Source organism: Amblyomma maculatum, chromosome 7 (assembly GCF_055883805.1).
Source record: "Amblyomma maculatum isolate TAMU_Amacu chromosome 7, ASM5588380v1, whole genome shotgun sequence".
In the NCBI taxonomy this organism is placed as follows: domain Eukaryota; kingdom Metazoa; phylum Arthropoda; class Arachnida; order Ixodida; family Ixodidae; genus Amblyomma; species Amblyomma maculatum.
Window position 1 is genome coordinate 87,535,502 of NC_139350.1, and position 27,691 is coordinate 87,563,192.

A 27,691-nucleotide genomic window follows, 5' to 3' on the forward strand; every position below is an offset into this window, starting at 1 on the left:
AGCGGCATTTTTCTTTTTTTACTGAAAACATTTCCGATAACAAACATGCAAAGCAGTAAAAGAAACTAAAACCAAAGACTAACGCTAGATGTAATCCTTACTGCTTAGCATCAAGGAGCCACGTGGTCTTTATCAAAAAGATTCAGAAATATAAGCGTAGTAGCACAGCTAGCAGTGTGAAAGCAATTCCCAGTAAACACGCAGAAGACACGCGGCAAGATCTACCAAGGCAGCAGTTGTTGCTTCCCTCAGGAGATAGGAGCGCGAGTCTTGCACAAGGGCACATTCACGAATTGGGCTGAACCTGTTCAATCCGCTTCGAAGGGACTTTTGATAGCAATACCACGTCAATTCGATGTAGACTGCTATATGTCGAGACCTTGCGGTGAAACCCACAGTTGACCGCGTCGAGTTATCGCTATAGCTTCGTTCCCACGTGTAGCGAACATCACCCATTTTTGCTGTGCACAGATAACAAACGGCGACCACGCCTTGCAGACTTTTGTTTTTTTTTTTAATGATAGGAAAGCAAATTTCCACTCCTTTGCAATGATAAAATCGGAAATAAATGGGAGAGAATGGAACCATAATGTTCAAAAAACAAAATGACTTGAAACAGCATCGCCGCAGAAGAAACTGCATAAATATTTGGTGCATCTGCCATTTTCTTGGTTTATACAAATTGCTTCAATGGTCTATCAACTTGCATCTTGAACGTTCACGAGCATACTTCAGCCGACTGATTGGAAAGTCATTTTAAGGAGTCCTTGTGTGGACAAAAAAGCAGGAGGATAAGGGTTAGGTGCAGCAAGTGGCCCTGAACCAGCTCTGCCATTATTCAACTCTAATCCTGCTGAAACGCTGCATGGCATACTGAAACAACAAAACATTGGGGTGAGGTCAACGAATTGCCACCATGATTGATCTCATGAGAGAGGAAGAGAGAAGGACAGGGACTGGTCATTTTGGGCAAGGGCTAAAAATATACAGGCATGAGGGACAGGCAAAGCGCTTTGTCCCATGTCTCACGACCATCCCTGCCTCTTTTTTGCGCTTTGTCAAAATGAGCAAACTCCACCAACTAGCCCAAGAAACAGCATTGCAGAGAGACAGTGTGCCTAAAGTTAACAGCCACTCTTTGTAAGCCTACAAAAGCTAGTAAATTCAGACTAGATTGAGCAAAATTGACCACAATAATCTGGGCATGCACTGGGAAAATGTTTTGTCTAACATGAAAATGAACACATTCTGATGCCTGTGCTGCTTAGCATTCGTCAATATTTTTCTCTCAGTGTGGCGATTGACGAAAGTATAAAGGCATACCACTTCCCCAAAGTACATCCAAAATTGCGTCATGTTGGGGGTAGAGTGGCGTGGGGTGAAGGGATCTACTGGAATACATAAGCCCCGACTCCAAACACACATGCGTCATGCACTGACGCGTGCGCCAACGTCGTCGCACACGTCAGCCAAAGCCGGTCTGCGCATGCGCGCAGCGCCTACGTGCATCGCGAGCGCTGATGCTGCGATCTGTCCCTGCCAGATATCTGGTGCGTGCTACATGCGTCGGAAACTAGCGAGGGGTTAGGACTGCGCGGCTGTCCCCTACTCCGTTCTTCTCGTCCTGAAGACCACTTAGCTCCCCCTGCTTTTTTTCTTCACAGAATAGTTTTCTTCACGGTTTTCAAATTTCCTCAGTCCGCGCGAGAGGGTGAGCGAGCCAGCACCACGAACATGCAGGTGCATTCCCCTTATGCGACGCCTGCCATGACGGCGGCGTTGACGTCGTGGCGCATGGAAAGTGCTTTGGAGTACCCGCTTTATTTATGGCAGTTACGAGGGTTTACCTACAGAAGGAATGTGAGGATTGGCAGCCATGTTTGTCAGTTCTTCGATTTTCCGTACTGTTTCCTCGGGCTGTTTTTCTTTTTTTTTTTCATCAATGGTGAAACAAACCCTTCACACATTCGTGGGGACAATGTTTGCAAACAGTGTAGGTTTGCCAGTACTTGTCTAAAGGGGGCGATCCCCCCCCCCCTCCCCAAGAGCACTTGGACACTTGCTCGCGAGCGAGGCGAACGCATTTCTCCTCTTTTGTTTTTGTATTTTGTAAATAATGTACAAAGCTCCCCCTGTACTTTCTTGCTATAGCTCCCCTCTGCACTTCCCCTCGCTTTCCTCTCCCCATCATTTTGCTTTCCCGCCGGCTGCAGCTTGGGCGCTTAAGATTTTAGATAGCAGTTGAAGCGGCCGGCAGCACTCTTTTCCTTCCTTTTGTTTGAATAACCACTATCCACACCACCTATAATAGGCAATTGTGCTCCCCCTGTCGCCCTTGCCGATTCGAGGGGTGAGTCGGAGCACAATTACCTATTACAGTGCGCATTTAAATGGGCCAGGGAGCCCCTGCCTTTCGCAGTGGTGCAAATCTCTTGCGAGTCAAAGTATAGTATACAAGGGCCGCATAAATATCTTCTATCATATCGCACCTTTCCATTTTTGGTATCCACTTGAGCTATCGTGAACGTATGTCGACGATGTATCATCAACTCGCTCAAGCTTCCACTCTATCCAGAACAGTGAACAACAAAACGAGGTGGTACTTTTCATTTACGTCATGCACATTCGGTCATGGCCGAATCGAGCGGCGACGCGGTCCGCGTCGCCGCTCAAGTTCAGCTGTGGTAAGGCAAGCCAGCACCCCGCAGTCCTGCTATCCGCTGTAGTCAAGCTATGAACAGGTGAACGCTTCCCCCTGCGCACGGCGGGTAGAAGAATGGGGCTTTAAAAACCCACCCTCCAACAAAAGAAAGCTTCTCTACAAAGCAAAGGTTGGGTCCCTCAGCCAACTGGGGGCAAGGCTGGTAGGCACTTTCTCGGTCCTGAATCAGTGGCGTAGCCTGGTGGCAGAATTTGAACTAATACCAAGATGGCCACCGTGGGACCCCCGCCTTAAGGTGCTTTATCTGCTCTGCTCTTAGTTTAGTGACCAAATGAAATCGCATCTGGACGTAGAACTTCACTATGTGAAGTGTCATTTCTCTATCATGGGTAGGACATCCACGCTCGGGAATCTCTGTGCTTTGAAAAAACAGCAAAATAACGAATACTGCTTGCATTAATTATAATTCTTATATGCTTTGCAAGCTCCGCAGACGGATAAAGAAGACCTCCGTGGTCAAAGTTTGAGATGAATTCCTTTTCGTCTTTTTGTGCGTGCATGATTTTCTCGAAATGAAATACATAAAACAAGTACTGCATTTTGATTTGTGCTTGAACTTTCAAGCTGCATATACAGCTATATAAGCTGTGGGCTAGATCTGTGCCTATAGTGATGTACTTATGATAATCTGGAGGAAGATCATTCAATGTAGCTTCGATGTTCTCGAACCTCCCCTCATTAACCAAGGAGTCAAGCTCATCAATCGGAAAGGCCGCGTAGTGAGCAAAAAAACAAAAACAAAAAGAGAATGTTCAGTAGGGGAGGGCACAGGAGCCAAAGGAGACGAACTATGACTGCGCTATCTGCAGACATGTGTTATCCTGCTTGACCAACCATCAACAACATATCATAGTACAATAGAAAGGCAATGCGATGCAATTAAATTAACACAGGGCACGAGCCACAGAAGCAGACGCCTCGAGCCTTTTTTCTGCGGCGCGCACACTTCTGATGCGCTCCTGCGACTGACAGCGCCACCAACGCTTTTCATCGCTCCGGCGACCACCTCGCCGCCATTGCCACGAGCTGAAGACAGCACACTTCTCAATTTTAGAACACTATAGTATCCCATCCCTACCATTTGCAAATATCAGATTTGCCCACTGTTTTCAAACATGTGCATAATGTATTTGGATCTAGGTCCATATATATATTTTTTTAAAGTAGGGGATATGAAACTCTTAGGTTGGCTTAGATTTGAGGATTTCGTTGCATCATAATCACGACATAAAATTATAAAACATGCTAGCTAACGCCAACAGGCCACATCAAGCGCTCGTCACAAGCGGCTATCGCTAGCTGGATTGCTGCAGGCTGGGAAGACATCCTGAAAGGCTTAGTTGCGTGCCCGTTCCGAAAATGCAGCATGTCCAATGGATTTGATGGCACAGAAGATTGCACACTGTATGAGGAGGACAGCGATAAGGGGATCAGCAGCGATGATGACGAGTGAGCGGAAGCAGTTTTGAGCAAATAATGTTGTTTGCGTGCTGCCCCTGCTGTCATGCTCAATTGTTTTTTTTTTTTTTTGCGGCTTACATTCAGGGAAAATTTTTCGTGGAGGAAGGGACTTCGAACTTTCAGGTGTAGGCTTAGGACTGTGGCCAGCCCAGATACGAGTAAATATGGTGACACACACTTATGTAGACACACTTTGGCATCCATATAATCAGTAAAGCTACTCGCTGTTCATAAAAATAGTTCCTGTTCAGGAACATTGGGTGCCTGCGCTAAGCACAAAGGACAACACAACACACAGAGTAGAAAACAGGCATGCGCATGCACGCACGCGCACACACACAGTGTGTGCATGTGCACGTTCATGCACGTGTGTTTGTGACATTGTTACTGAGCGGTATTCGCCGGTCGTGCTGATGAAAAAGAAGTGCGACAGACTCTCAGAAGAAGAAGACGCAGACGAGTGCTGTGCTGTGATCATCCTCAGTGGTGTGGACAACTGCCTTACTGTGAATATTTCCCGTAACAATATACACAGCCTCTGTGGTTTGTGGGGTTTAACGTCCCAAAGCGATTCAGGCTATGAGAGACGCCGTAGTAGAGGACTCCAGAAATTTCGACCACCTGGGGTTCTTTAACGTGCACTGACATCGCACAGCACACGGGCACCTTGCTTTTCGCTTCTATCGAAAAGCGGCCGCTGAGGCCGGGATTCGAGGGTACACAGCTTCTGCTATTTATATGGAAGACAGTGGTCCAAATTTCAGTTCCACCTGGCATTCAGATGGGGGTGCCCAGGGCTTAAAGGGACACTAAAGACAGCCAAAGATGGTATGAAAATCTAATAAACTACATTTGGTGACACTGTCGCCGCATATCCGGCAGCAAAAAATCGAATAATTGCTGAGATATTGCGATAAGAAGTTGAGGTTTTTTTCTTGTTCCCGCCGGTCGAATTCAAACTGTGGCCTCCAACTACGTAGTTGGAGTTGAGTGACGCACACTATGACGTAAGCGGAGACTCCGTGATAGCTAGCGAGCCGGCGCGGCCCGCGGCGTCGCATCCCTCAAGGGCCAACTTGGCAACAGCGTACTCGCAATGACGGCCTCAACCGAAATAAATAAAATGATGAAGAGAGTAATTTACCGAGTGATGGGCCCGTAAAGGAAGAAAAAAAAAAACATAGAGCGCTTGCAATGCACAATACTTTACATGTTTCTCAAGCTTTTGCGCACCTTCTTGCACTGTGTATGAACAAACCGAGCCCTCGGTCATCGCAACGCTTCCTGACATGTTTACATACAAATAAGATTTAGTTACCAGCAAAATAGTGTCCTCGCTGCTGCGCTTGTCAGTTTTGAAGCTTCGTCGCACTTTTTTCCTTCAAGGTTTGTGCTACAGCTCCGTGTTCAGCGAAAATTACGTCCACGGTAGCAGAACATGACCGAAGTGCCGGCGCCACTACATTTGCCAGCGCTGTGAAATTCCACATGTTAAAATGGATCCAGTGCACAATATAGTGCGCATAGGCATCCAGAACATTAGTTGCAAGACGTGAGAGCAGGCAGCATGCGCCGATGATGAAGAAGTTGCAATTTTTAGACCGGCAGCAGAAACACTTTATTGTAAATGAGGCAATGATATAAAAACTTGAAATATTTCCAAGGTTCTTGTGATGCGGCGTAGCCAAGCGGTTAGCGCCGAACGTTACGACTTACGGAGCAAGCAGTAGCGAGTTCGAGTCTTACCGCAACTGGCAATTTTTTTTTTTTTCTTTACAAATCGATTTTTTTTTAACCTTTTGTAATGTATTTCTGGTGCTTCGTTCTTTTTGGTTTTTACTTTTTACCCGAGGCCCTTTTTTTCGCCGGGCGACGAGCGCAATATATCGACGCTCTCCTTGGTATGAGCGGCAAGTATGCACCTTTTGTTTACGACGCCTGCAAATAGCACGTTGAAGGTCTTGTTGACGCAGTATATGTTGGTCAGATGTGCCATGATTTAGTGCACAATTAAATGATAATGCGTTTTTTCTTCGGTACTTAGCATATGTATGCTTTTCGTGGCGTACGTAGCTGCAGTCAAGCGGTCAGGTCGCAGTCGAAGCGGCAATGGCGGCGATATGTTGGCGCAGAAGTGTGAACGAAGGAGTGTGTCGGCGGTAGTGGATTTCGCTCGCTCGTGCCTCCGAATGCTCAAATGGGAACCATCAAGGCGCATCTGCTGCTCCAAGCTCGTAATTCAGGCGCTGCAGGTTCAAACAAACTATCCGAGTACAAAATGCCTGAGCCGAAACATAACCAAAACTGAAGTGGGCGCCTGAGGCGCCTCCAAGTATATTTTTGTATTTGCCTTGCAACACTTACGTTGTCTTTTCGCCGTGGTTTACGTATGATAAAAGCCTGTTATCATGTTCGAGAAAAAACGTACTACCGCATTCAAACATACAACGTAATTCACATTTGTCAGCCTCCGGGATCCCTAGCGCGTTACGTGATTTGTAGTTGCGAGCCTCGGCCGTTTGGCTGTGGTGGCGATACCTGTATTTCTGTTATTCTTCTTTACTACCTTATAACAGCTCTGTTTTCAGTAAGAGTGGTCTTTTTGTAATCAGGAACTAGCATTCTATCGATGCAAACCCACTTCCTTTCTCTCTTTAGTGTCCCTGTAAAGTCAGGGGGGTCTCGGGGGGTCTGAGGCCCCCCAGTAAAATTTAAGAGGGGTCCGAGAGCCCCCGAGCTTGAATGTATAAGGACTGTATGAATGAATACAAAGCAGGTAATAATTTTTATTCTTGTCGGTGGTATAACCGGAAGATTTCTTCTCTGGTGTTTCGACAGTTCCACAGTGATGGTTTTGTTTGGTTTTTGGGGTTTAACGTCCCAAAGCGACTCAGGCTATGAGAGACGCCGTAGTGGAGGACTCCAGAAATTTCAACCACCTGGGGTTTTGAGAACGTTTTCGAGAACGAGAGATGGAGAAAAATAACGATTTCTTCCCTTTGCAGAAAACGATTTGCAAAACAGGCAACCAGCCGCTTTCTTTCTTTCCCTTTTTATTTCACTTTCCACCAGTGCACGAATCCCCCTTCAATGAAGCAAAACTGGGGGTGCCCATCAACAATGGACGTGCATGACACTGTGCGCCACTGGATCTCCCTCTCCAGCACTGGCATTCACAAGGGCAGCACAGAACAGAGAAGGACACTACTGTTACCAGACAACTTGCAGCTCGTCTGTCACTCCCATAATGCCACACACGTGGTGACTCTTTTCTTGTTACCACAAACGTACAATGCTATGTGATCCTTTACAAGTATGCTGACAATATCTATAGGTTATTCTTTGAATAAGTGGTTGCAGTTCTTTCTCAAACTGTCACATTCCATGAATCGACTTGTCAAGTCAGGGTCTGCAAACCCTTTGATGTCCAAGCTCCCAAGCCATCTCAGCTGCATGGCAAAATCTGATGGAGGTGTGTGACTGGGGGCAGCCAATTCCAGTGCGTAAATCACATCATGCGTATGAAGGAACATGCCAGCATATCTCTAGAGGAATTGTTTGAATCCCAGTACTGCAACAGGAACAATTCCTTGAAGGCCTGACAAAATGAGTTGGCATGATATTTCTTTTAAACTCTTCTTTGGTGCCCATTAATAAAACGAGGCCAATTCATAGCCACAGCTTTATGCACAGACTAGCTTTTCTTGGCATAATGTAATTAGGCATACTACAAGTATCTTTACACTGCTGTCCATTACACGCTTCCTGATTTCCTCAAGCACCCAGAAACTTATGCCACACTTGTATCCTTACCAGAAGAGAGTAGCCAGCAATACCAATGTCCGGTGGCACCTTGAGGCTTCCACTGAACTGTTGCCGCTGCTGGTGCTCTGGCCTAGGCCGCCATAGCAGACTCAGCAGAGGACGAACCACCCGCCCAAACTGCGAAACAAAGCAAATGCTTATGGAGGCAAATCTCTCTACTCTGAAGTCAACTGCTTTATGAATACGATCCTTTGCTTTCAGCTGAAAACCCATTTCCACATGATTTTTCACCATGGAATATATTTCTTAAACATCGGGTTAAACACAATTTTTAGCCTAAAATGCACCTTCCAGAGAATGTACTTTGTCACAGACAAAGCTAAAGGTACTACAAAAAAATTAGTGAATATTTTGAGTTTATCGCTGCGCTTTCATACATATATACAAGAATATTTGACTTTGGGGCAAGAGCCCGTCATTTTAGGATATTAAATGGAAATCATGACCTCAAAATCAACCCCTTTAGGCCTCACATGAGAGAAAGTTTGACTGAAGTGCTAAAAACATAGGCACAAGGGGGACCCACCCTTGTATCTGTGTTTTTAGGGTTTGTTTTTTTTCATAATTAGTGTTTACCAATTATTTTTTCTGCTAAAACAGCAAGAAACTCAAAATGCCACATCATTTGTTGAATAAGCTGATTTGTATGTAAATTTGAGGTAAATAATAAGGCCCAATTTTAACTCTGAATAAAAAAGAAATTAACCCAAAAATGAAGGTCTCTAGAGTAAGATGCCATCTTAAAACATTCAATATGCATACAGCTACCAATGCTAACTATGTTTTGAAACCCAGAAAATGAGGTGCACACTACCTTGACATTAGGAACAACAGCAACATGTAAGTACCTTGTAAAGCAATCATTAGACCACAAGTTTCCAGAGAGATGGGCATGCCTACCCTTATATAGTTATGCGTAGTCAAAGCAGTGAAAAAAAAAAAAAAAAAAAAAGAGCAGACATCAAAACATGTGCACCTAACAGATAGCCGAATTGGAAAACTTGGACTCATTACTATAACACAAAGAGTGATACCCGACAGAAATGTTTTCTTTAATAATTTAATTAAAGCAGTTTTTTTTTCTATAATCTAAAACAGTGCACCCATAACAGAGGCCAGCACAATATGGCTAAGGTTAGAGTGGTCATCTATCAATGCTACAGAGCTGCCTTGCTGTTCAACTATAGAAAACAAAACAAAATAAAAATAACGAACCCTAAACTTTTTTTAAACACCGGCTTTCCCAAGTTGCTCTGCAACAACACAGCACAATAAAAGGTAAGGAAGAACTGCAATTTACATGTGCAAAGCTGCCCAAGCAAGCACTATACTTTCATGCCTATGTAATCTGCACCAAAGCTACAGATGGGTGGTGCAACATCAATCACTGGTTCCACACTGAGAAGCACATGCTACCACACTTCAATCGGAGTACTGTGCAGAAAGCAACTACACATCTTAATATTTCTATTCTTGTGAGAGACAAATCATAAAATTTAACCCAAAGCAAAGAAGCTGCTAATATTTTTTAAAGCTACCATCAGCTACAGTATTACCACAGTAAATTTTCACTTTCATTCAAAGATATCAGCCAGTCTTTAAGCTTGCTCAGCTTTGATTAGAAGCTCCCAAACAAAACAGAATGCAAACATTGTGGGTGCAACCGCAAGAGATAGGAGAAAGAAAGAGAAAGGACAGTGCTGTTACATCTAGAACTTCAACAACACGCATTAGATGCCAAACAGATTTGAGACTAAAAGTGATATGGTTACTTGGAAACTATGGGCAATGTGATATGTGTGCAGCAACAGATGCCAGCCCTAGGCTCCCAAATTGGCACTGCCTATCAAGAGAGATTACACCTATAAGTAGGCATTACTGCTCTGGGACTGGGTTAATTTAGGATGCTCACCTGCACGTTTTGTACAGTGGGCACTGTGCGTGGCATAAAATATATCAGAACAGTTACTTCACAAGGTCCAATTTCAAATTCACCCTCCAGAAAAACTCAGCTCTCAGATATTTCCTTCCTGAAGTGCACATCAGCATCTGAATGCGAACAGAATGCAAAGTGTAGCAGTGCAGAAATACGGGGTCGTTGGTATGACATTCTTGAAGCAGAATAAGCAAAAAAAAAAATGTAGCACTCGTCCCGTTCATTTATTTCCATATATTCTCATCTTTTTACGCTAATCCTTTTTCTGCAAATAACTCCATACAAAATAAAGAAAGAATGCTTCAGTTTTCTGTACTCGCAAAGTGGTTCTTAGCATTACCAGCTGAAAATCTTGACTAGTTTGGCTGGTTTATGGAACAAGTGAATTCCTAATTGGTTCCAGCCGCAACCAACTTAACTGGCGAAGATTTCCATGTGTATGACATGTGTTAGCACAGATACGGTTCTGTTGCCACAAATGTCAGACTTGCTGCACTGGCTCAGAAACTTTGTCAGTCAGCTGCTAATTTCAGGGGGTTGGTCATGAACGCAGTGGCCAATGTCAGCGCACATTAAAGCCCCGATGATCTAAACTAATCTGGAGCTTTTCCCCGTGGCAACTCTCACAGTTTACATGCTGCTTGAAGCATCAAACCCCATAATTCACAAAATTAAATTTACAAACTTTACAGCCCACCTTGGCCACATAGTTCTCAAAAAAGCAGTGCAAAAAAAACGTGGACAAGGACGAGATGACAAGAACGGGCGTTGAACTTAGAAGGTTGTAAGTTTAGCGCCCGTCCTTGTCTGCGTCTTTTTTGCGCTGCTTTTCTGAGAACTATGTATCAACATGCCCAACTCGCTACATTAACCTGGCCACATAGTTTGCTAAAAGAAGATTCATAAATAAACTTGGGCCAGTAGGTTATAATCCATAAAATAACTGTGCAAGGCACTCAAACATTATGTCAGTGTGGGTGTGCTTCAGCTAGCAATGAACGTCATCAATGACCTTGTAAACCTTCAGCGTGTGCAAGGTGGAGGATTACCACTCATTTTATGAGGCAGAGGCAAGGAAAATAAACTGCAGCTTCATATCAGAGTTTGCTACTTGCAGTTATACTGAGTCCACTAATTTGCACACAGCTATATAGAACAGTACAATGCTTGGATAGAATTTCATAGTGTGCAGGTGGAATGTGCTTCCCTCAAGTCATTCTGGAATGTCCCACTAATCCTTCAATGTTAGTAAAATTTAGTAATTTGCAAAGTCTGTATCACAATGTGCTGGTTGTCACTGCAAGATGGGGTTTGTGCAGTAGTATTGAGAGAATGCCGAGTCCTTATGTAACACGACCCAGCCATACTTAGAGAACCTATTCAATTTCAAAACTTAGACCAATGGAAATACACAAAAAAAAAAAAATACAAAAAACAAAATGAAAGTCACAGCTCTGTGCTCCGAATTTAACTGCTATTAATCACAATGAGTTAAAAGCTAAATAAGGAATCGGAGGCAATGCGCGTTAGTCAACGTATGCGCATGCTTTGATAAAGATACAGCTGAAACTATCACAGCACAGCGGATTTCGAAATGACGGTGTTGAAACATTGCTCATTGAGAAAACATTGGTCATGCGAATGCAAACTACGGTGGCAAGATGTTTCGTATCACCTACAATGTGAACGGTAGTTTGAACATTAGAAACGCCGAGGAGGTAGAGCGATGTTTTGCGCAGCCGACGTCGGTAAGCCGAGCAACTAGTGTGTCGTCTGTCCCTGCAGGAAGGCTACGAATAAACCTGCCGTGCCAGCCCATACTTAATGTATCAGAACATTCCACTGCATCTAAAGAGAGGAAACTTAGCAGCTGTTATAAAAAAAAAAAACACGGAAGACAAATTTATGACTCTGAAAAGACCGACTCACACATGCTTTCCCCTGCATTTTGGTGGTGATGAATGATGGCATGGCCACTTGAAATTAATTAGCCTCACTTTCGAACTTATATAACTTAATGTCACTTTATATAAAAGTATTTTGGTGATAATTTTCAAATTTTTAAAATTAATTTCGTGTTTCGTATATGTACCGCATAGTCAATTTTGCTGTTAATTTAGGTACGATACTTAGGATGTGGTGTAGAACGGTTTTTTTGCAGACTTTAAAAATGGCGCTGTCGAGATGAGCGGTCGCATCACCAGCATACGTGGATGGCTCGTGAGCATATGGAGCGCCGTCACGTTCGACGGGCATCGTGATATGACACCGGAATCTAATGTACCGTGAAACGCGGAAAGTACCTACATCTCGGCTCGTCTGAAAGGCGGTTGGTAAGAGACTCCGCGGCTATTGGGTCCCTATTGTGCGTCATTGTGTGTCCGCCTTACCCACCGTGAAATTGCATGTGTCATTTCGAGTTGATCACTGTTATTTGTTGTGTTGCTGTATAAGTATGCGAGATAGAAGCATATATTGTGGGTACGTTATCCGCAGGCAGTCGTGCATTTGGGGAATTTGAATCTTCACCAGACAAGGGTCGCTGCTCTTACTACGCTGTCGGCCCACGAGATTTGTCCCCGATCTCGGTATGCGTCGCGTGAAATCTGCCCGGTCATTTGAAATTGGTGCCCGGCCTAGTAAAGCAGTGCTAGTACGTACTGCGTACCTAGCCCAGTGTTATGCTGTTTGTCCTCTGGTTCATCGTTTAACTAGGTCACGCCGCGGCTAAGACCGATCCGGACGTTGAAGACGAGGATGATAAAAATAAAAGCGACTTCTTATCATTCTCGACTGTCGTGTCCGTTTCGCGCAGCTGCTTTTCTGGAGGCCCAGCAGGGTGCTGCAGTGGCGCGACTGAAATTCGATCTTTTCAATTTGTGCGTCTACGTTACTGAGGCGCGTTAATACATGCCGAATGTCGGCGCAGCTGATTTTGACAGCAAGCAGAGGCACGAAAACTTGTGCGTCCTGTTGGTGATTGGCAGGTCGCACACGAAACGAAAGCTGTTTGCTTGACGGGAATTATTGTGAGCAGATGCTTGTGTGCTTTTCAGACCCCTAAGAATAGCAGTACGTCTGGCCTACTGTCAATTCTGCATGGGTTTCGCTTTAAGCCCCATTCGCATTTCATGACATGCACGTGTATTCGTGAGTTTCATGTTAGCTTAACTAAAGGCTAAGAACAGGGGCGTGAGCTACTCAGCCTGTGAGTGCATCTTCTTGTTTCATGTTCTGGTAGCATTACAACCAGTGCTTTTTTTTTTTTGCAGTCATACAACAACAAAAAAAAAAAAGACAGGAAACGGGTGCTAGACTAAAAACTGCCGTTAGTCAAGCACCTGATAGATAATTACTGATGCGCACTCATGTATAGATCATCTTTGAGCTCCTTTCAATAAGGTGAAGTGATATTTAGCTTAGTGATAGGCTGTGAATGGACTCACTAAATGTTTGAGTAGTGTTGGTTTTGAGTCGCTGTGTGAAGACTTGTAATGAAGCAAAAGTAATATTTGAGTATTTGTAGCAAGCAGGTACTGGTGCAGGTTGCTGCTTAGCATTTTAAAGGACTACGACAAATGCTACACCTCTGTGCCTCTCAAGTTCTTTTAGAAATTAAATGTCAATAGAACACGCTTTGCCCACAGTTTAGTGTGATGAGAATTTATCAGAACAATAGGTCATAGATAAGCCTGTGTGAGGTACGTTTAGGCATGGTAAAAATTCTTGCTTTAGAAGATGCAATGAAAAGTTTTCATTTGAACTCTTTTTGTCTTATTACATCTCCCTGTTGAATTGTGCCATTTAAGTTCTGACCTTTAGAAAAAAGTTTACTGGCATAAAATTCTTCTCATGCATACTGAAGATGTGATAACGTAGAATTGGTTTTAGAGGAAAAATCTGCCATTTTTATAATGCTGTTGTATGTGCCAGAGAAAAAGAGGCTCTTGCACACTGCCAGACTTCTAATATTTGTCTTTGTGCAACTACAATAGAGAGAAATGCTTGATTTCCTGGGCATGTTTTTGTGTCATAGCTCAGTAGTAATACATTGGTGCTTTTTTTTTTTTTTTTTTTTCAGGTAACCTTGTGTAAACATTTTCACTAGCTACATGTGGCTTGTATCATCTAGCACAGTGCATTGAATTTTACGGAATTGTATATTGACATGTTATTGATAAAAGTGGTTTCTGCTTAGCAGCACCAGCTTATTCTCGGCCTCCTGTATTGACTTGGGTTGCTTGATTGAGTGATTACATAACACATTGCACTGCAGGCAGTTCTCATCTATTAGTTCATGTAGATCGGAGGTTTCACATATACTAAAAGTTCAGCTGAAATTTGGCATTTTGCAGCATGAAGCTTCATGGAAAATTGAGAAATGTTTGCTCAGTATATTGAAAGAGAATCTTTTTTGCACTATATATATCTGTGAGAAGTAAGGTGCTTTGCTTTTGTGTGCAGGTATAGTGGTGGACTGTTCTGCCTCACCTCCAGTTTTCATATCATTGTTTTGGAGCTTAACTGATTCTTCCGCACAGGTGCTTCTGAAATGTGTGTTTTAGAAGACATGTATGTCGAGGGTACCACATAAAAAAAAAAAAAAGGAAACTTGTCTGTCAGCTTGTTTGGCCACTGAAACTAGTCTGTAACCACGCAGAACTTTGTCAGTCTGGGTGCGTCAAAAAGACTTTTAATCATAGCGTGGAAACAACGTCTGTTACACATTTCTTGCTGCTTTAAAAACAGCGTCTGCAGGTGTGGCAGTCTTGCTCATATTATCAGTCTTGGAACTTGCCTGACCCCATTCTATGGTTTCATTTACTTGCACTCTAGTGTACTTTTTGTTGTACTTGGCCTGGGCAACACTCAGTCTCTGTGTTCAGGGGGCCATAAGTTGGCTGAAAAAAAGTTTGGGACACAGAAAAAGCTACTGAAGCTTTCTGCAGCTGAGCCAACAAGTATATGTGTATTCAGCGACCATCGGGAAAGGTCTCTTCTGAAAGTTTTGTACTACAAGTCGGTCACTGTTTTGCTCGGATAAGCAGTTTTCTATTGTCTTATGCTACACGTAGAAACAACAGTTTAGTCGACAAGTTATGAAAGGTACAGCAATTTATTTCAACGCATGTTACAATGCTTGTGTAGGAGGTCATTGTCTTCTTTAAAGTTGAGGTACCCTGTAAACTATATTTTGCCAGCAATATCATGGTGCTCACAGCTATTTTTTTTTTTTTTTTTCACTTTTTACATTTTGTCTTGGGCTGATATTGTAAATGTCATCAGCTATTTTCCAGGCACCCGTGTTTCTCTCTAGCATCATGCTCTAGCATCATAGAAATGTTGAATTGCTACGTAACTTGTTGAAAGTTGATGGCTGCCACATGTGGCTCTTGTGTAGTATTATGCCAAAATAGTTGTGATTTCATTAAGGAGCAGTGCTGTTGGTTAGTCTTCTGCTCTTGGGTTTTCCTCTTTGCTTATTGTTAGAATGTATAAAAGGTTTTTCATTTGCTAGCGCTTGTTTCTTTTTTTTTTTTTTTTTTGATATTTGATGTAAGCTTTCACGGTAATCCATGGACACTAAATTTTGAAATAGCTGCAGCATACCTTGTGTGGTGGCTGCAACCTCAGAAGAAGTTGATTAGAAAAAAAAAATCTAGGGGAACACTTACGCTTTGCCTTAAGATTAGACACGACAGCCCCTGTAATATCGCCTTATCATGTCTAATTTCTTAAAGCACTTTGTTTAAGTTGGTTTTCGGATGAAGGAAGTCGCAGTATCTTTCTCACACCTTGGTGGATGCTTGCGTTTACAATGAACGGCATTGAATTGGAGGTAAATATGTGGTCGGTTCGAATCTCTTATCGCAAACTGGCCTCGAACTTGACTAGCAGATGGATGCTAAATGGGAAGTGAAACAGTATGATGTCGCCCTGAATTTTGCACAAAGAATGGATGCGTCAGAGTTTTGATACAAAATTATGTGCATATTTTTTCCAGCACGTTTTCCAGTGTGCTTTTTACATGATATTTCAAATGTGAGGTATGGCGACGGTTTTTCGGCAGAACGAGCCTAATACGCTGTTGCGTAATAGTGAACTTGCATTTTACAATTTCTGTTGTGCAATACTTAGAATTGTTCATATCGCCAATATTTTGCAATCTTTGTACAAAACTTCTGCAAGTTTATTCATTTATAGTTATTGTTAAAAATAAGTTTTTCAGGATGTAATGGAACAAAATATCTGTGCACTGCCATGAATAGAAAAAGAAAGAGAAAAGATTGCTGAAAACTGCATGCATCCTTCATGGTAGTCAAGGTGGTTTTTGTGCTCATGTAATTCAGACTTCAGTTTAGAACTTCTCCAGACAGGGCTTTTGCATTACTGAAAATAACTGCACAAGTTGTGGGGTTAGAATAAAGGGATGAATATGTTTGACTTGCTTATTCGCAGCCAACTCTTCATACTGGTGACCCTACTTCATGATATTGATTAATACTGTGCGCACACTGACCATGGCCGGCTCTGTCGTTAGAAGCAAAGGAACGACACATGCTGACCAAACAGGCATTTATTGTTTCAACAACAATTACGTCAGCTAGCAGCCAAATACGCTAAAAAACCAAGCTTGTCTGACTCAGAGTTACGATCGAATTTTGGTCCACGCTAGAGCAGGAGACATGCTCTGAGGCCAGATGGGACCAGCCTGAGGGATATATTCCCATGAGGCTTCGCCCCACTGTCGCAGAGCAGAGTCCGCGCTGGAACATCTTTGCGCATCGAATACCTGATGGCAAAAAGGGAAAGTGCTCCTGCAGTAGTCACACCATCTGTAAGGTGCTAGCGCTGGCATCCTTCTTTTTTAAGGCTACTCAGTCTCCTAAAAGTGCACAGTTTCCACACAGGCAGAACATTGTGTATGGCATCTGTGGGCTTATTTATTGAGCCCCCTCTCATGGGGAACGTCTGAAATTATGTTCAATAATTTGTTAGCCATTACGCATTATAGAGAAGTATATGTCTGGGGAACTAATCCACAAATGCTTACACAGCATGCATCGGTTTGAATATAAATGTGGATCACTGCACAGGATGTCCACACTTACTGACCTAGGTGTGTGCCTATTAGGCAAACCTTTTACTTGTAATTTTCTCCAAACTCTTCATACATTCTGAAATCTAGTATATCCAAAATGTGTAGATCTGTAGATCAGATTGGTGTGGGTGGCTGAAGCTTTGAATGGATAGCACTTTTGTAATGTGAGAAAGACAGATATGAGTTCGCTTTTGTGCAGAATTCGCTGGTACCACTGGCACCATGATTAATGCCAGAGCTGGCATGCTGTGCTTCCCTCTGCTAGTAGCTCAAGCTGGTTACAGAAAATGCAAATTTTTCCTTCGTAGTAACGGTTGTGTCTAGCCTGCATATTGTTATCAGCAGTAGCTGCTACAATGCTGTTTTCTGCCTAACTGCCGCATTTTTTATTGAATAGGGCAGGAATGAAATTTTGGTCTGGTTGGTTCGTGCGGCTTAACTTCCCAGAGCAACTCAGGCTCTGAGAGGTGGTTTAGCGAAGGGCTCTGGAAATTTCGAATTTAGGAAATTAGGTTTAAATGGAATTTGGAATGAAATGTAAACAAAAGGAATGTTATGTGAGCATTTGACATTGTTCTGAAATCATTTTGTTGACTAGCAGTAGGCTTTGCTCATGTCAAAATTTGATTAGTTCATCACTTTACATAAGTGAATGTTGAAACATGAAAAAAAAAAGTGTGTTGTGGTTCTCTCGTTTTGGTTTAGAAATGCCTACATGGAATTAGTACCTGCTGTAAGTTAACAGGGGCTTTCTTTAAGGGGAAATTCTCTTGAGAGCTTAACAGCATGCTGGGAAGTGACATGAATGGCCCTTTTTCTAATCATTGCTTTGTCAAGCCATAAGTTGTATGTGTTTGTGATGGCCACAGAAGAGGCAACTGCCATAGCTGTATATAAAAATGCTTGCACCAAGTCAAGGCAGGCCGTAAATGTCATGGTTTCTGAATCTTGAGGTCATCGTAATCTTGTCACATGCTCCGAGTGTCATTTTGCATAACCTCTCATCAGGACCATTCACTGTGGCCTACCAAACACATTTGTTGAAGCTCATTTTGCATAGAGTGCAGTGAGGAATGTAATTCATGGTTGTTAAACATAAACCTTCTATGGGAAGTGTCATCGTAAATCTATTGGTCAGTATGGCATCAATGAATCACCCTTGTGTAACTTGGTTTTTATAGCTAGTTGGAAAAAGGTGTGAGTGCAGGCTATATTTATCTGAGGCTAAGAAACCATTTTTTTCATCATGCAGCGTGGTGGTGATAACTGTATTCATTAGCTGTGCTACATGCTGGCACTCAGGGCTAGTAAAAATACAGCAGTGATTCATGAGATAAACGAGATAGGGAGAGGTATGGTGGGTGTATTGTTGGCTGATGTATACTGTTTGGCTATGATGGTCTGGTTTTATCTCTGCGCACTCTGCAGTCTGGCTTTTTCAAGTGTCTGAAAAGTAGGGTCGTCCTTTAGCGTTCGGTTGTTTCTGCTTGGACATACTGCTGTCTCTTTTGTTCCATTGTGGGCAAATTGTCCGGCCTCTCCTCTTTTTTTATACATTATGAAGTTGTGCAGCTACTACAGTGGTCTCCACTTGTTAGTCCTATTTTTGTTGTCTTTCAAAGTTATTAATGTCTGTGCTAACACTGGCCATTGCTATTCCTTTCGACTCAAATGGTGAATGACACAGGGAATTTCACTTCTGAAAACAACTTTGATCGACATCTTTTAAAAGCATGCAATATGGTTAGTTTTGAGCTTGCAGCGTTGAGCTTATAAGATGATCATTGACATGGTCCTGTGGGGTCCTGTTGTTACAGGCTCAGGTAGTGCACCGAGTAGAATTGTAGCAGACACTCAATGTGCCAAGGATGGGTACTAGCCATGTTACTATGTATTAGAACAAGGGATCGTAATATAGGCCAAGACATACTCCTATAATTTGTGGAAGTCTACTCAGCACCTTTCAAGAACATAAACAGCTGTGAAAAGTAGCACTAAGCCAAGAAGCAGCAACAATAGTGAAACTGGAAGAGGTATTGGTAAGTTAGAATAGATACAGATGTAAGTGGCATGCTTTGTAATAGTTGTGACATTTACAAAGACAGTTTCTAAGGGCTACTGTAATGTGCCACGCTTATAGGTTCAAACACAGTGATATATTAACATCATACTTTCTGTCAAAGAAAAGGTGTGTGTGTGTGTGTGTGGGGGGGGGGGGGGGGGGGGTATTAGAGAGTACCATATTCACCATCCAAAACTGCTGTCGCCAAATCTTGCATTACACAGACTGGTAATATTTCTGTGAAGGTGGTAGAAATTGCCGGAGCTCTCCACTAAGGTGTCTCTCATAACCCGAGTCGCTATGGGACGTTAAACCCCAAGATCAAGACAAACTTTTCACATTTATGAACAATTTTGGGATGACCTCGCCTTAAAAAATAGGTGCAGGTTCTGTGGCTAAAATTATGCTCAAGTGGTTTGGTAAAGGGTGCATGCATGGAAAACTAGTTTCACATATTTAAGGATGGGCCACTTTTGAGAGCACAAGAACACAGATGCCACATAAATTTAAGTGCTCTCTAAACAAAAAAGACATCAGCACAGGAGTTTAACAAATTATATTATCACAGCACTTCTATCTCTTTCTAGAACTGCGATGGCACAGGACAGCATAGGAAGGATTTCTGGATAGTTTTTGTAGTCTTGCCAACTGGCTTGCAGTTGTATCCTTCTAAGTTAGATATTGTAGTAAATTGCTTTGTTTTCGATGAAATTTCTGTATCTGGTGGGCAAATGTCTAGACACAAAGGAATGGACCTTAGCTTTGCAAGATATGCTGTAATTTTCTCGGGAAAAAAAGAAAACTTATATCACTAGAGGTGGAAAACACCGTGTTTGCCATTTGAAGAAGGTGCAAGTTTAGAGCCCTGCTGCTTGCACACTAAAATTTTGTCATGCATTATTTTTTGCTCAATAAATGTGTGCAACTTTTACTTTAAAGAGTGTTATTAAAACATTTTTTCATGCCACACATTTTTTTAGTAAAAGATAGCAAACTTTGCTCTAAGATTAAAGTGCTGCATAAAAGACGATTTTCAATCCTGCATTCTAGCACGAAGAATTACATTGCTGTCACTAAAACTTTTTGTCTTGATTATGAAAGTTATGTTCTTAATTTCAGGTAAAATTTAAAGCTCTCATCAAATTCAGCCAAATTTCGTAAACAGCAAATAAGCTTTCGCACTGTGTGTGTGTGTCCTTTCGTTCTCACTCCCTCGTCTTGTGTGCGCTACAGCTTGGAAGTATGAACCAACAAGCCCAAATTTCGACATTATTGAAGCAAATAAGGGACAAGTTTGGTTGTAACTTATAAAAAAACATATTTGATTTTCTTATCTCCCTGAAGAATCCTCAGTACCTCAGAATCACTGGAGACTAAAAAGGTGTAGCATTATATTGTTTACAATTATAAAAATTAACATAAACCTGAGAGCTCGTACCGAAATTTGTCAAATTCAAATTTAAAATTGATTCAAATTCAAATTCAAATTTTGATTCAAATTTAAAAAACATCACCTTCTTCAATTTTCATTTAAACTGCCTAAATACAATACTCAGTTCTTCATAAATATTTGGCACTAAAAAGCATTGCATTCTGTGGAACAAAAATATAAAAATAAATATAAAACTGAGCTTATGGTTTTGTTTTATAGAATTGCTTAGGCCTTTCCTTTTAGGAGTAAGCATCAGAAATTCGGTTCATTATTTGCTGAATTTAGTTATATTTTATCCCTTGCAATGTCCAGCGCCTTCTCGATGCTTATAAAGTCGTTTTCAGCTTGTTGGCAGTGTTGATGATAGCTTAATATGGAATAAATTCGCTATTTCTTGCCATTTCATGGGAAGACGCAAGTGATGATTTAGATTTTACTGTCTTGTTATTTCCTTTCTTTTACTGCCAGGCAAATCTAAAAATAAAGAACCACGCAATATTTACCAAGAGCAAAAGTTGGATTGCATTGGCTCTAAATTGTACCAGGTTGTTGCACTTGTGCTTTGAGCTGAATGATGAGAGTTGCAGCAATGTGAAACTAGTTGTGTCGTTTTTGGACACACTTGTGGATGCCACACGAGTTATGCATGTGGATTGGGATAAGTTTATTATTGTTTTCAAATTGGAAACCATGCGGAAAACTGCATTATGTTTATTTCAGGTTAGTCGAAGCAGATGAAGCATTTATTCTAGCAGCCTACTTTTTGTCTTGTTTTATCGTTTCTAATTTTTTTGTCATATTTTACCCAGTGTAATAAATGCATCCCCTTAATTTTCGTAGGTTTGAGGGGGGGAGAAAGTATGTCTATTATGTGACTAAATACCAGCATTTAAGACTGCCCACTACGTTGCTTGGTCACCAGGTTTTTTTTTTTTTTTTTTTGTTGTTGTAATGAAATCGGGGAAGAGAGAAGAAAGCTGAAATTCTATACCTGCTTGAACTGTCAGGTCGTGACATTATAATGCATTGTCGCCACTTGCATGCAGGTTGGTGCTGTCCTCTTGACAGAGCAGTGGCTTTAGCAGTTCTGGCAAGATGCTGACTGCTTTCAAGAAGCTGGTGGGCAACAGTGGCGATGGCGGAGGGTGTGCCACAAGTGGAGGGAAGCACCAGCCCCCTTCGGGCATGCAAGCCATGGAGCAGAGCCTGCAGAAGCGCTTCGCTCGAGGGGTCCAGTACAACATGAAGATTGTCATCAAGGGAGACCGCAATGTGGGAAAGTCCTGCCTCTTGCTGCGCCTGCAGGGACAGCCGTTCAAGGACGAGTACCTCCCCAGTGACGAAATTCAGGTGGGGTGCGGTGACACATGGCAAAGCCTGCCACTGCTGCTAGTTTTGTTTGTCTGCTTGCTGTGAAATGCCCACTTTTCAGATCTCTGTGTTGTTTACACCAAAGACGGTATGGTATGGAAAGTTTAACGTTGCAGATTGACTCTGGCTGTGAGGGACGCTGCGGTGGAGGGCTCTGGAATAATTTAAAGACTACCTAGGGATATTTTACGCGCATTTACATTGCAAATATCAATAGGTGCCTTAGGCATTTTCCCCTCTATCGAGGCATGGCCAGCTTCAAACCCAGCTGCTCCATCTCTGTGGCTAAGTGCCCAACCACTGAGTCGCCACGGCAAGTGTTTACACATTAGAGTGAGAACACGGCTCTGGGCTTCATGAGCATGACAGAGTAATACAGTAGAACTTCTTTATACTATAGTCACTGGGACCAGCAAAAATGTTTACTATATTAGGGTCTTTACTATATCAGTTGTTGGTGATGACATGGTCCTGAAGATGCGGTCTGGCAGTTAAATAGGCACTTACTGAACATGTCTTGTTGCTTAATGAAAAAAACACCCCGAAATACCTTCCATCTCTCCCTTATCATCTCTTTGTGCAATTTTTTTCAGTTATAAAATTTTTTACATCGTGTGGAAGTACCTCTTAAGCATGAGGACAACACAGCTACAAATAGAACCAAGTATGATTTCATGTGAAAACCAAAGCCTTGCATGAACACGATGTCACTTTTGCTGTTTTTGTCTTTTAAAAGGCAATAAATGATAAATGCGCGTAGCAGTCAAGTGCTGCAAGACCGCACACGCTGCATTTCCATTTCCTGCTTCCGCTGCCTCATGCTTTGTGCTGCACAGTGCTCTGAATGTTTTTACTATAATTTATTTTTTGAACGGACTGCACCGCCTCCTTTCTATGTTTGTAGACAGCTTTTTTTTTTTTTCCTACGCACTGCGTGCTCTCCCTCACGGCTCTGATTCCTCCGTAAAGCAGGCTTCTCCTGAATGCTGCTAAGCCTGGTGGTAAAGCCATTTAAAAGAACGCTCTGTGTTACGTTTCTCTTTTCAACTACAAAAAAAACCTTTGCCTCGCGATTCTAGGTAGTGCGCGGGTGCCAATGGGTCATATCGTGGAAGTCGCTGCTGCGGCCAGGTGCACTTTACTATAACCAGTTTTTACCAAAAGTGTCTTTAAAGGGGGGGAAATGTACAGTTGTCTATGGAAGATGAACTGGGACTTCAGTTTCACTTTACTATATCCGAGTTTTTACTGTATCAGAGTTTACTATAGCGGGGTTCTACTGTATCATGATGCATAGAGATTAGCGCTTTTTCAAAAGACCTCTGAAGTTTGAATTTTGTCATAAAGCCTCTTTTCTGTACAACTAGTGAAGTGGCTGAGTCGTCATTATGCCACGGTCTTCATGCCTGTATTTGGGAAGGCCTATTATTGTGCCATCCACAGTGATCACTGCTTTGGACGCAGTTGTTTAGAAACCTGTGGTCTTGAGTAAGCATAGAGCAGTGGAGTGTTTAAGTCCTACATGTGTTGGTCTCAGCAACAGTTCCTACCATGATGCAGAAAAGTAGTGATGTGCAGGAATGTAGTGCTACCGTGCTTATGATTAAGATTCAGGCAGTCTTTTACAATTTTAGGGCTTCTCTAGAAACTTCCCAAAATGTAAAAAAATTGTCTGTAATTAGTCGTAACAGAATTGAAGTATTTTATATTCCAAGAATATAAAACATTCTTCTTTTTTTTTTGGTCATTGGTTTCAGAACGCATCTTACGTTATATTCGGATCCAGGGTACATATAACATTTTTTTTACTTCCTGCTTCTCAAGAGAGCTGTGGAAAGATGCACTATGAGATGACTAGCTGCCAGGAGAAACCAACTTTTAAATGGCTTTAGGGTTGCACGGATCAAGGAAAGAGTAGCTGTGTACGTGGAAAGGTGGCACGGGCCGCTGAAAAAGAGAAAACATTGAGAGACACAAAGCTGTAATGACATGGCTGTGATGGCAACTGTTGTTGTGAGGAGCACGCGTTAATACACTGGACACGTTTTGTGCAGTTCTGAAATGCTGCCTCTTTGATAATGTCAGTGTACCTGTTGCTTCCTAAGCATTACATGTTATCTTTAATATTTCTGAGCCTTCAGCTATAGCTGGCTTGAACAGGCTGGCAGCGCATTATCATCTTTTTTTTTTCTTTCCATGAGGTCTCAAGCTTTGCTCTCACGTTATACGTAAGGTCGTGTTGTACACATGTAAGTATGGTATTTGACAGGTAGTCTTAGATCATGGATGGTGGCTTGCCAGTAACCCTGAAAGAAAGCCATGCAACAGCTGTATCTTACCGGTACCAACATGGGGAAAAAATGTGGAGGCTAACAAAAAGGGTTCAGCTTATATTGAAAACTTGATGAACTGTGGAATGCACAGTCATAAGTGTGACATTAAGGGACAGGAAGAAAGCAGAATGGGTCCTTGAAAAATGCAAGCGCATGAAATTCTAGTTGAAATTAAGAAGAGATGGGCATATGGGCAGGGCATGTAATGCGAAGGCAAGGTAACCAATTGCAGTTAAGGGTCAGATTCTGATATTAAGATCAGATTCCGAGGGAAGGAAAGCCTGGGACAGTGAAAAATGCAAGCGCATGAAAATCTAGTTTAAATTAAGAAGAGATGGGCATATGGGCAGGGCATGTAATGCGAAGGCAAGGTAACCAATTGCAGTTAAGGGTCAGATTTTGATATTAAGATCAGATTCCGAGGGAAGGAAAGTCTGGGAAGTGTGGTAGATTACAAAGTTTACGGAGATCAAGTGGATGCAGCTTGTGCAAGTCCGTATTAATTGGAGAAATTCGCTTTTGCTCTGCAGTGGGTGCTGTTTAACTGGGGATGATGATGAAATATGGCAAAACTTCCAGCTTGAATTTTGAGTTGTGTTACTGGGGCATTGTTATCATTTGGCTGCAAATCACTGAGAAAGTACTGCTAAAGGTGGGAACAACAGAAAGAAATCTTGCTGTTGCATGCTTCTTTGTTTGGACCATGGGCTTCTCTCCAAGTATTTAAAAACTGGTGCAGATTCCTAAATAGTGAACTCAGTTTGGAGAGGTTGCCTGTCTCTCGGGCTGATATTTTTTTACTTGCAGGCTAAACCTTATCTCTTTTCACAGGTCTTCCATACTGTGTACGCTCATTTGGTGGACGAAGCAAAGTGTTCACCGCAGTGTTGACTTCCTCCGTCTTTCCCCAGGTGGCCAGCATCCAGTGGAGCTACAAGGCCACAGACGACATAGTCAAAGTGGAAGTGTGGGATGTGGTGGACAAGGGCAAAAAGCGAAAGCCCATCAAAGGCCTCAAGCTGGACAACACAGCTGGTGACGGTCAAGGGGTGAGTGCCTGGGATAGTTTGTTAGATCTGGTATTTGGAAATGGCATATTAATCTGTAATGATCTGTAATGACTGCACTGTACAGTTTGCCTATGTTATGCTGCTACCCTGAGGAGATATGTAATGGATTCTAAGTTTTTCCAGAGTCATTGGGTTCACTCCAGAGTGGGACTGCTTGGACAGCTTATGCTGGAGTTCAAGAGGCTTCCTTGCTTCTTGTAGTGTTACCTTGCACAACTGAGGTGCGAAATACTTAGTGGCCTATGGAGAACCATTTCATGATCAATAAAGGCACTAGGCCACCACAAGATTTCATTTTTTTTTGCTTTTTTTATGTAGCTGTGCTGTTCGTGCTGAAGGCTGCAGTTTTTGGAATTGTTACAGTTGTTTGCTAAAATGCCTTTGTAGAATATGGTTAAGGAGTTTCAGTGCATGAAGTGCATTACTTATGGTTTCAAGCTGAGAAAAGAAAACCAGTGAGCTTGTATGAAAAACTATGGGTGTGCATTTTTTTTATCCTCATATTTTCAGAAAAGTCTGTGGCTTGCAGCTTTATTGTTATGGTTTGCCCAAGGGTACCTCAAGAAATTGGCTTTCCTGCTTATGACAGAGCGCTTGGTCACAATTTGAGGGCTGCTGATCTTAAATGACAAGCATTTCTATTATTCTTCAAGTCTCTAGTATTAAATGAGAACTGGTGTTGTAAACTAATTGGTTCTGATTAATTCAATTTTAGTAGCAAATCAGTTTTGAAAGTCACAATTTGCAAGACTGCACGCATAATTCCTAACAGAGTAGAGTACCAAACCAAGTACATACATTGTTTAATTTTCTGTGTTTATGGGCCATCATTTAAGCTCTCCTTTAGAAGCTAGTGTCGTGCCTACCAGGTGTTTGTACAGAACCTCTTGTTTTGGCCAGTGGTCACAAGTTAAGGTGATGCAGTGTCATTCTTCCCGGAATTGCCTAATAAATGTCTGGACTGCAGTCACAGTTCTGTGAGTTCAAGAGAGAAATCATTTAGACTCATAGGGGCTGATACTTGTTTGTGTATCTGGTCTAGCGAATGTTGGCGAGCATGAGTCTGAAGGACGTCTGTGTAAGAAGCATTCATTCTGAGTAAGTTAAATGAAGTCTTAAGCGTGATGTGAATCTGTGCTCTTACTTTACCACGTGAAATGTCCCTTCGTTGGCACTGTGCAAGCAAGAACGAGGAAGGAAAATGTGAATTAAGGCTGATGACGGTTGGCAAACGTAATGTATATGTTAAAAATGTTTTACATCGTGATCAAAATTTCAATGAGAATTATTTTTATGTTGCCAAACTTTTCTTCTAAAGCTCTTTTTGTAACAGAAGTGTTCTCCACAACTTCATTGCAATTATAAACTATTGCTAGTCAAGACATGCATGAGGCACATTCAGGGCCCTGTTCTAGCTGCCCAGTACCTGCTGTGAACTCTCTTTAGTACAAATATTTAGAGCCATGTTTAGTAAAGAAGCACCCTTGTTTTGGCCCCTCGGCTATAACTGTGAGCTTGTCTTATCGTTCAGACTTTCACATTTTGATATTATTTTAGCGCAGTTGTCTAAGCATTAAAAAATAATGCATTCCAAATATGGTGCTTGAAGTCAGGTGTGTATGACAAATGCACTGGTAAAAGGGATCTTTTTGAAACATTTAAACAAGGATGGTCAGTGCAAGAGGTTCAAGAAAGCGAAGCAATGAAAGCACACAAACGAGCGCTCGTCTGTATGCTTTTCTTGTTTCTCTGCGTTTCATCATTCTTTTTTGCTGTTTTCCGCTCAAAAATGAATTTCAAACAAGAGTTACAAATGTGTTGGCCATTTTTTTTTTTTTTTTGCAAAGTAGTTTAAAACGTGGAAAAATAAATATGTTTGGTATGGTCCATTGTTGTGCCCATACCCTCCCTACTTGTGTTGTGACTGTGCAGTGTATGGAAATAGGAACGGAAAGGCATTTAATTTTTTTATATCATCTGAATGCCTTTGCTGTGCTCTTGTGTGGCAGGTGCCCGAGGAGGCAGCGCTGGATGCCGAGTTCATAGATGTGTACAAAGGCACAAATGGAGTTGTCATGATGCTTGACATCACAAAGCAGTGGTGAGAACACACTCTGATTTGTCATTTATGGTTGCGTGAACCTGCAACATTTACTCAGGCTTGTCCTAAAGCAGGTTACCTTGTAGAGCTTTTTATGCGCAATGTGGACAACATAGGAATGTTTAACCTTTTCGCTGTCACGAATGTACTGGTACATTTTCGCGCTTCCCCCCCACAGTTTCAGCGACATACCGGTACATTCTCTATCGTGCATTCAAAACTTCACGCCTGAGCGCGAAGCTGGCGCGTTTGGACAGGCTGCGCCATCTGTCAAGT

The 27,691-nt window shown here is 42.2% G+C and overlaps 2 protein-coding genes across 3 annotated transcripts in view; one reads left to right on the forward strand and one right to left on the reverse strand.

Annotated features, from left to right (window-relative positions):
• Surf1 (surfeit locus protein 1) overlaps nucleotides 1-11,925 on the reverse strand; it is a 59,961-nt gene extending 48,036 nt beyond the window's left edge. Inside the window, exons 1-2 of the mRNA XM_084609223.1 lie at nucleotides 11,874-11,925; nucleotides 7,997-8,125 (exon numbers count right to left, since the gene is read on the reverse strand). Coding sequence (XP_084465349.1) covers nucleotides 7,997-8,125; nucleotides 11,874-11,915 — 171 coding nt within the window. The 5' untranslated portion in view covers nucleotides 11,916-11,925. The remainder of the gene's footprint in view (nucleotides 1-7,996; nucleotides 8,126-11,873) is intronic.
• Nucleotides 11,926-12,096: 171 nt separating this feature from the next.
• The window catches only part of LOC146183895 (rab-like protein 6), a 97,606-nt gene continuing 82,011 nt past the window's right edge, over nucleotides 12,097-27,691 (forward strand). For both annotated transcript variants that reach the window (XM_084609225.1, XM_084609226.1), the window contains exons 1-4: nucleotides 12,097-12,277; nucleotides 21,587-21,890; nucleotides 25,156-25,293; nucleotides 27,324-27,415. In XM_084609225.1, coding sequence (XP_084465351.1) covers nucleotides 21,636-21,890; nucleotides 25,156-25,293; nucleotides 27,324-27,415 — 485 coding nt within the window. In that variant the 5' untranslated portion in view covers nucleotides 12,097-12,277; nucleotides 21,587-21,635. The remainder of the gene's footprint in view (nucleotides 12,278-21,586; nucleotides 21,891-25,155; nucleotides 25,294-27,323; nucleotides 27,416-27,691) is intronic.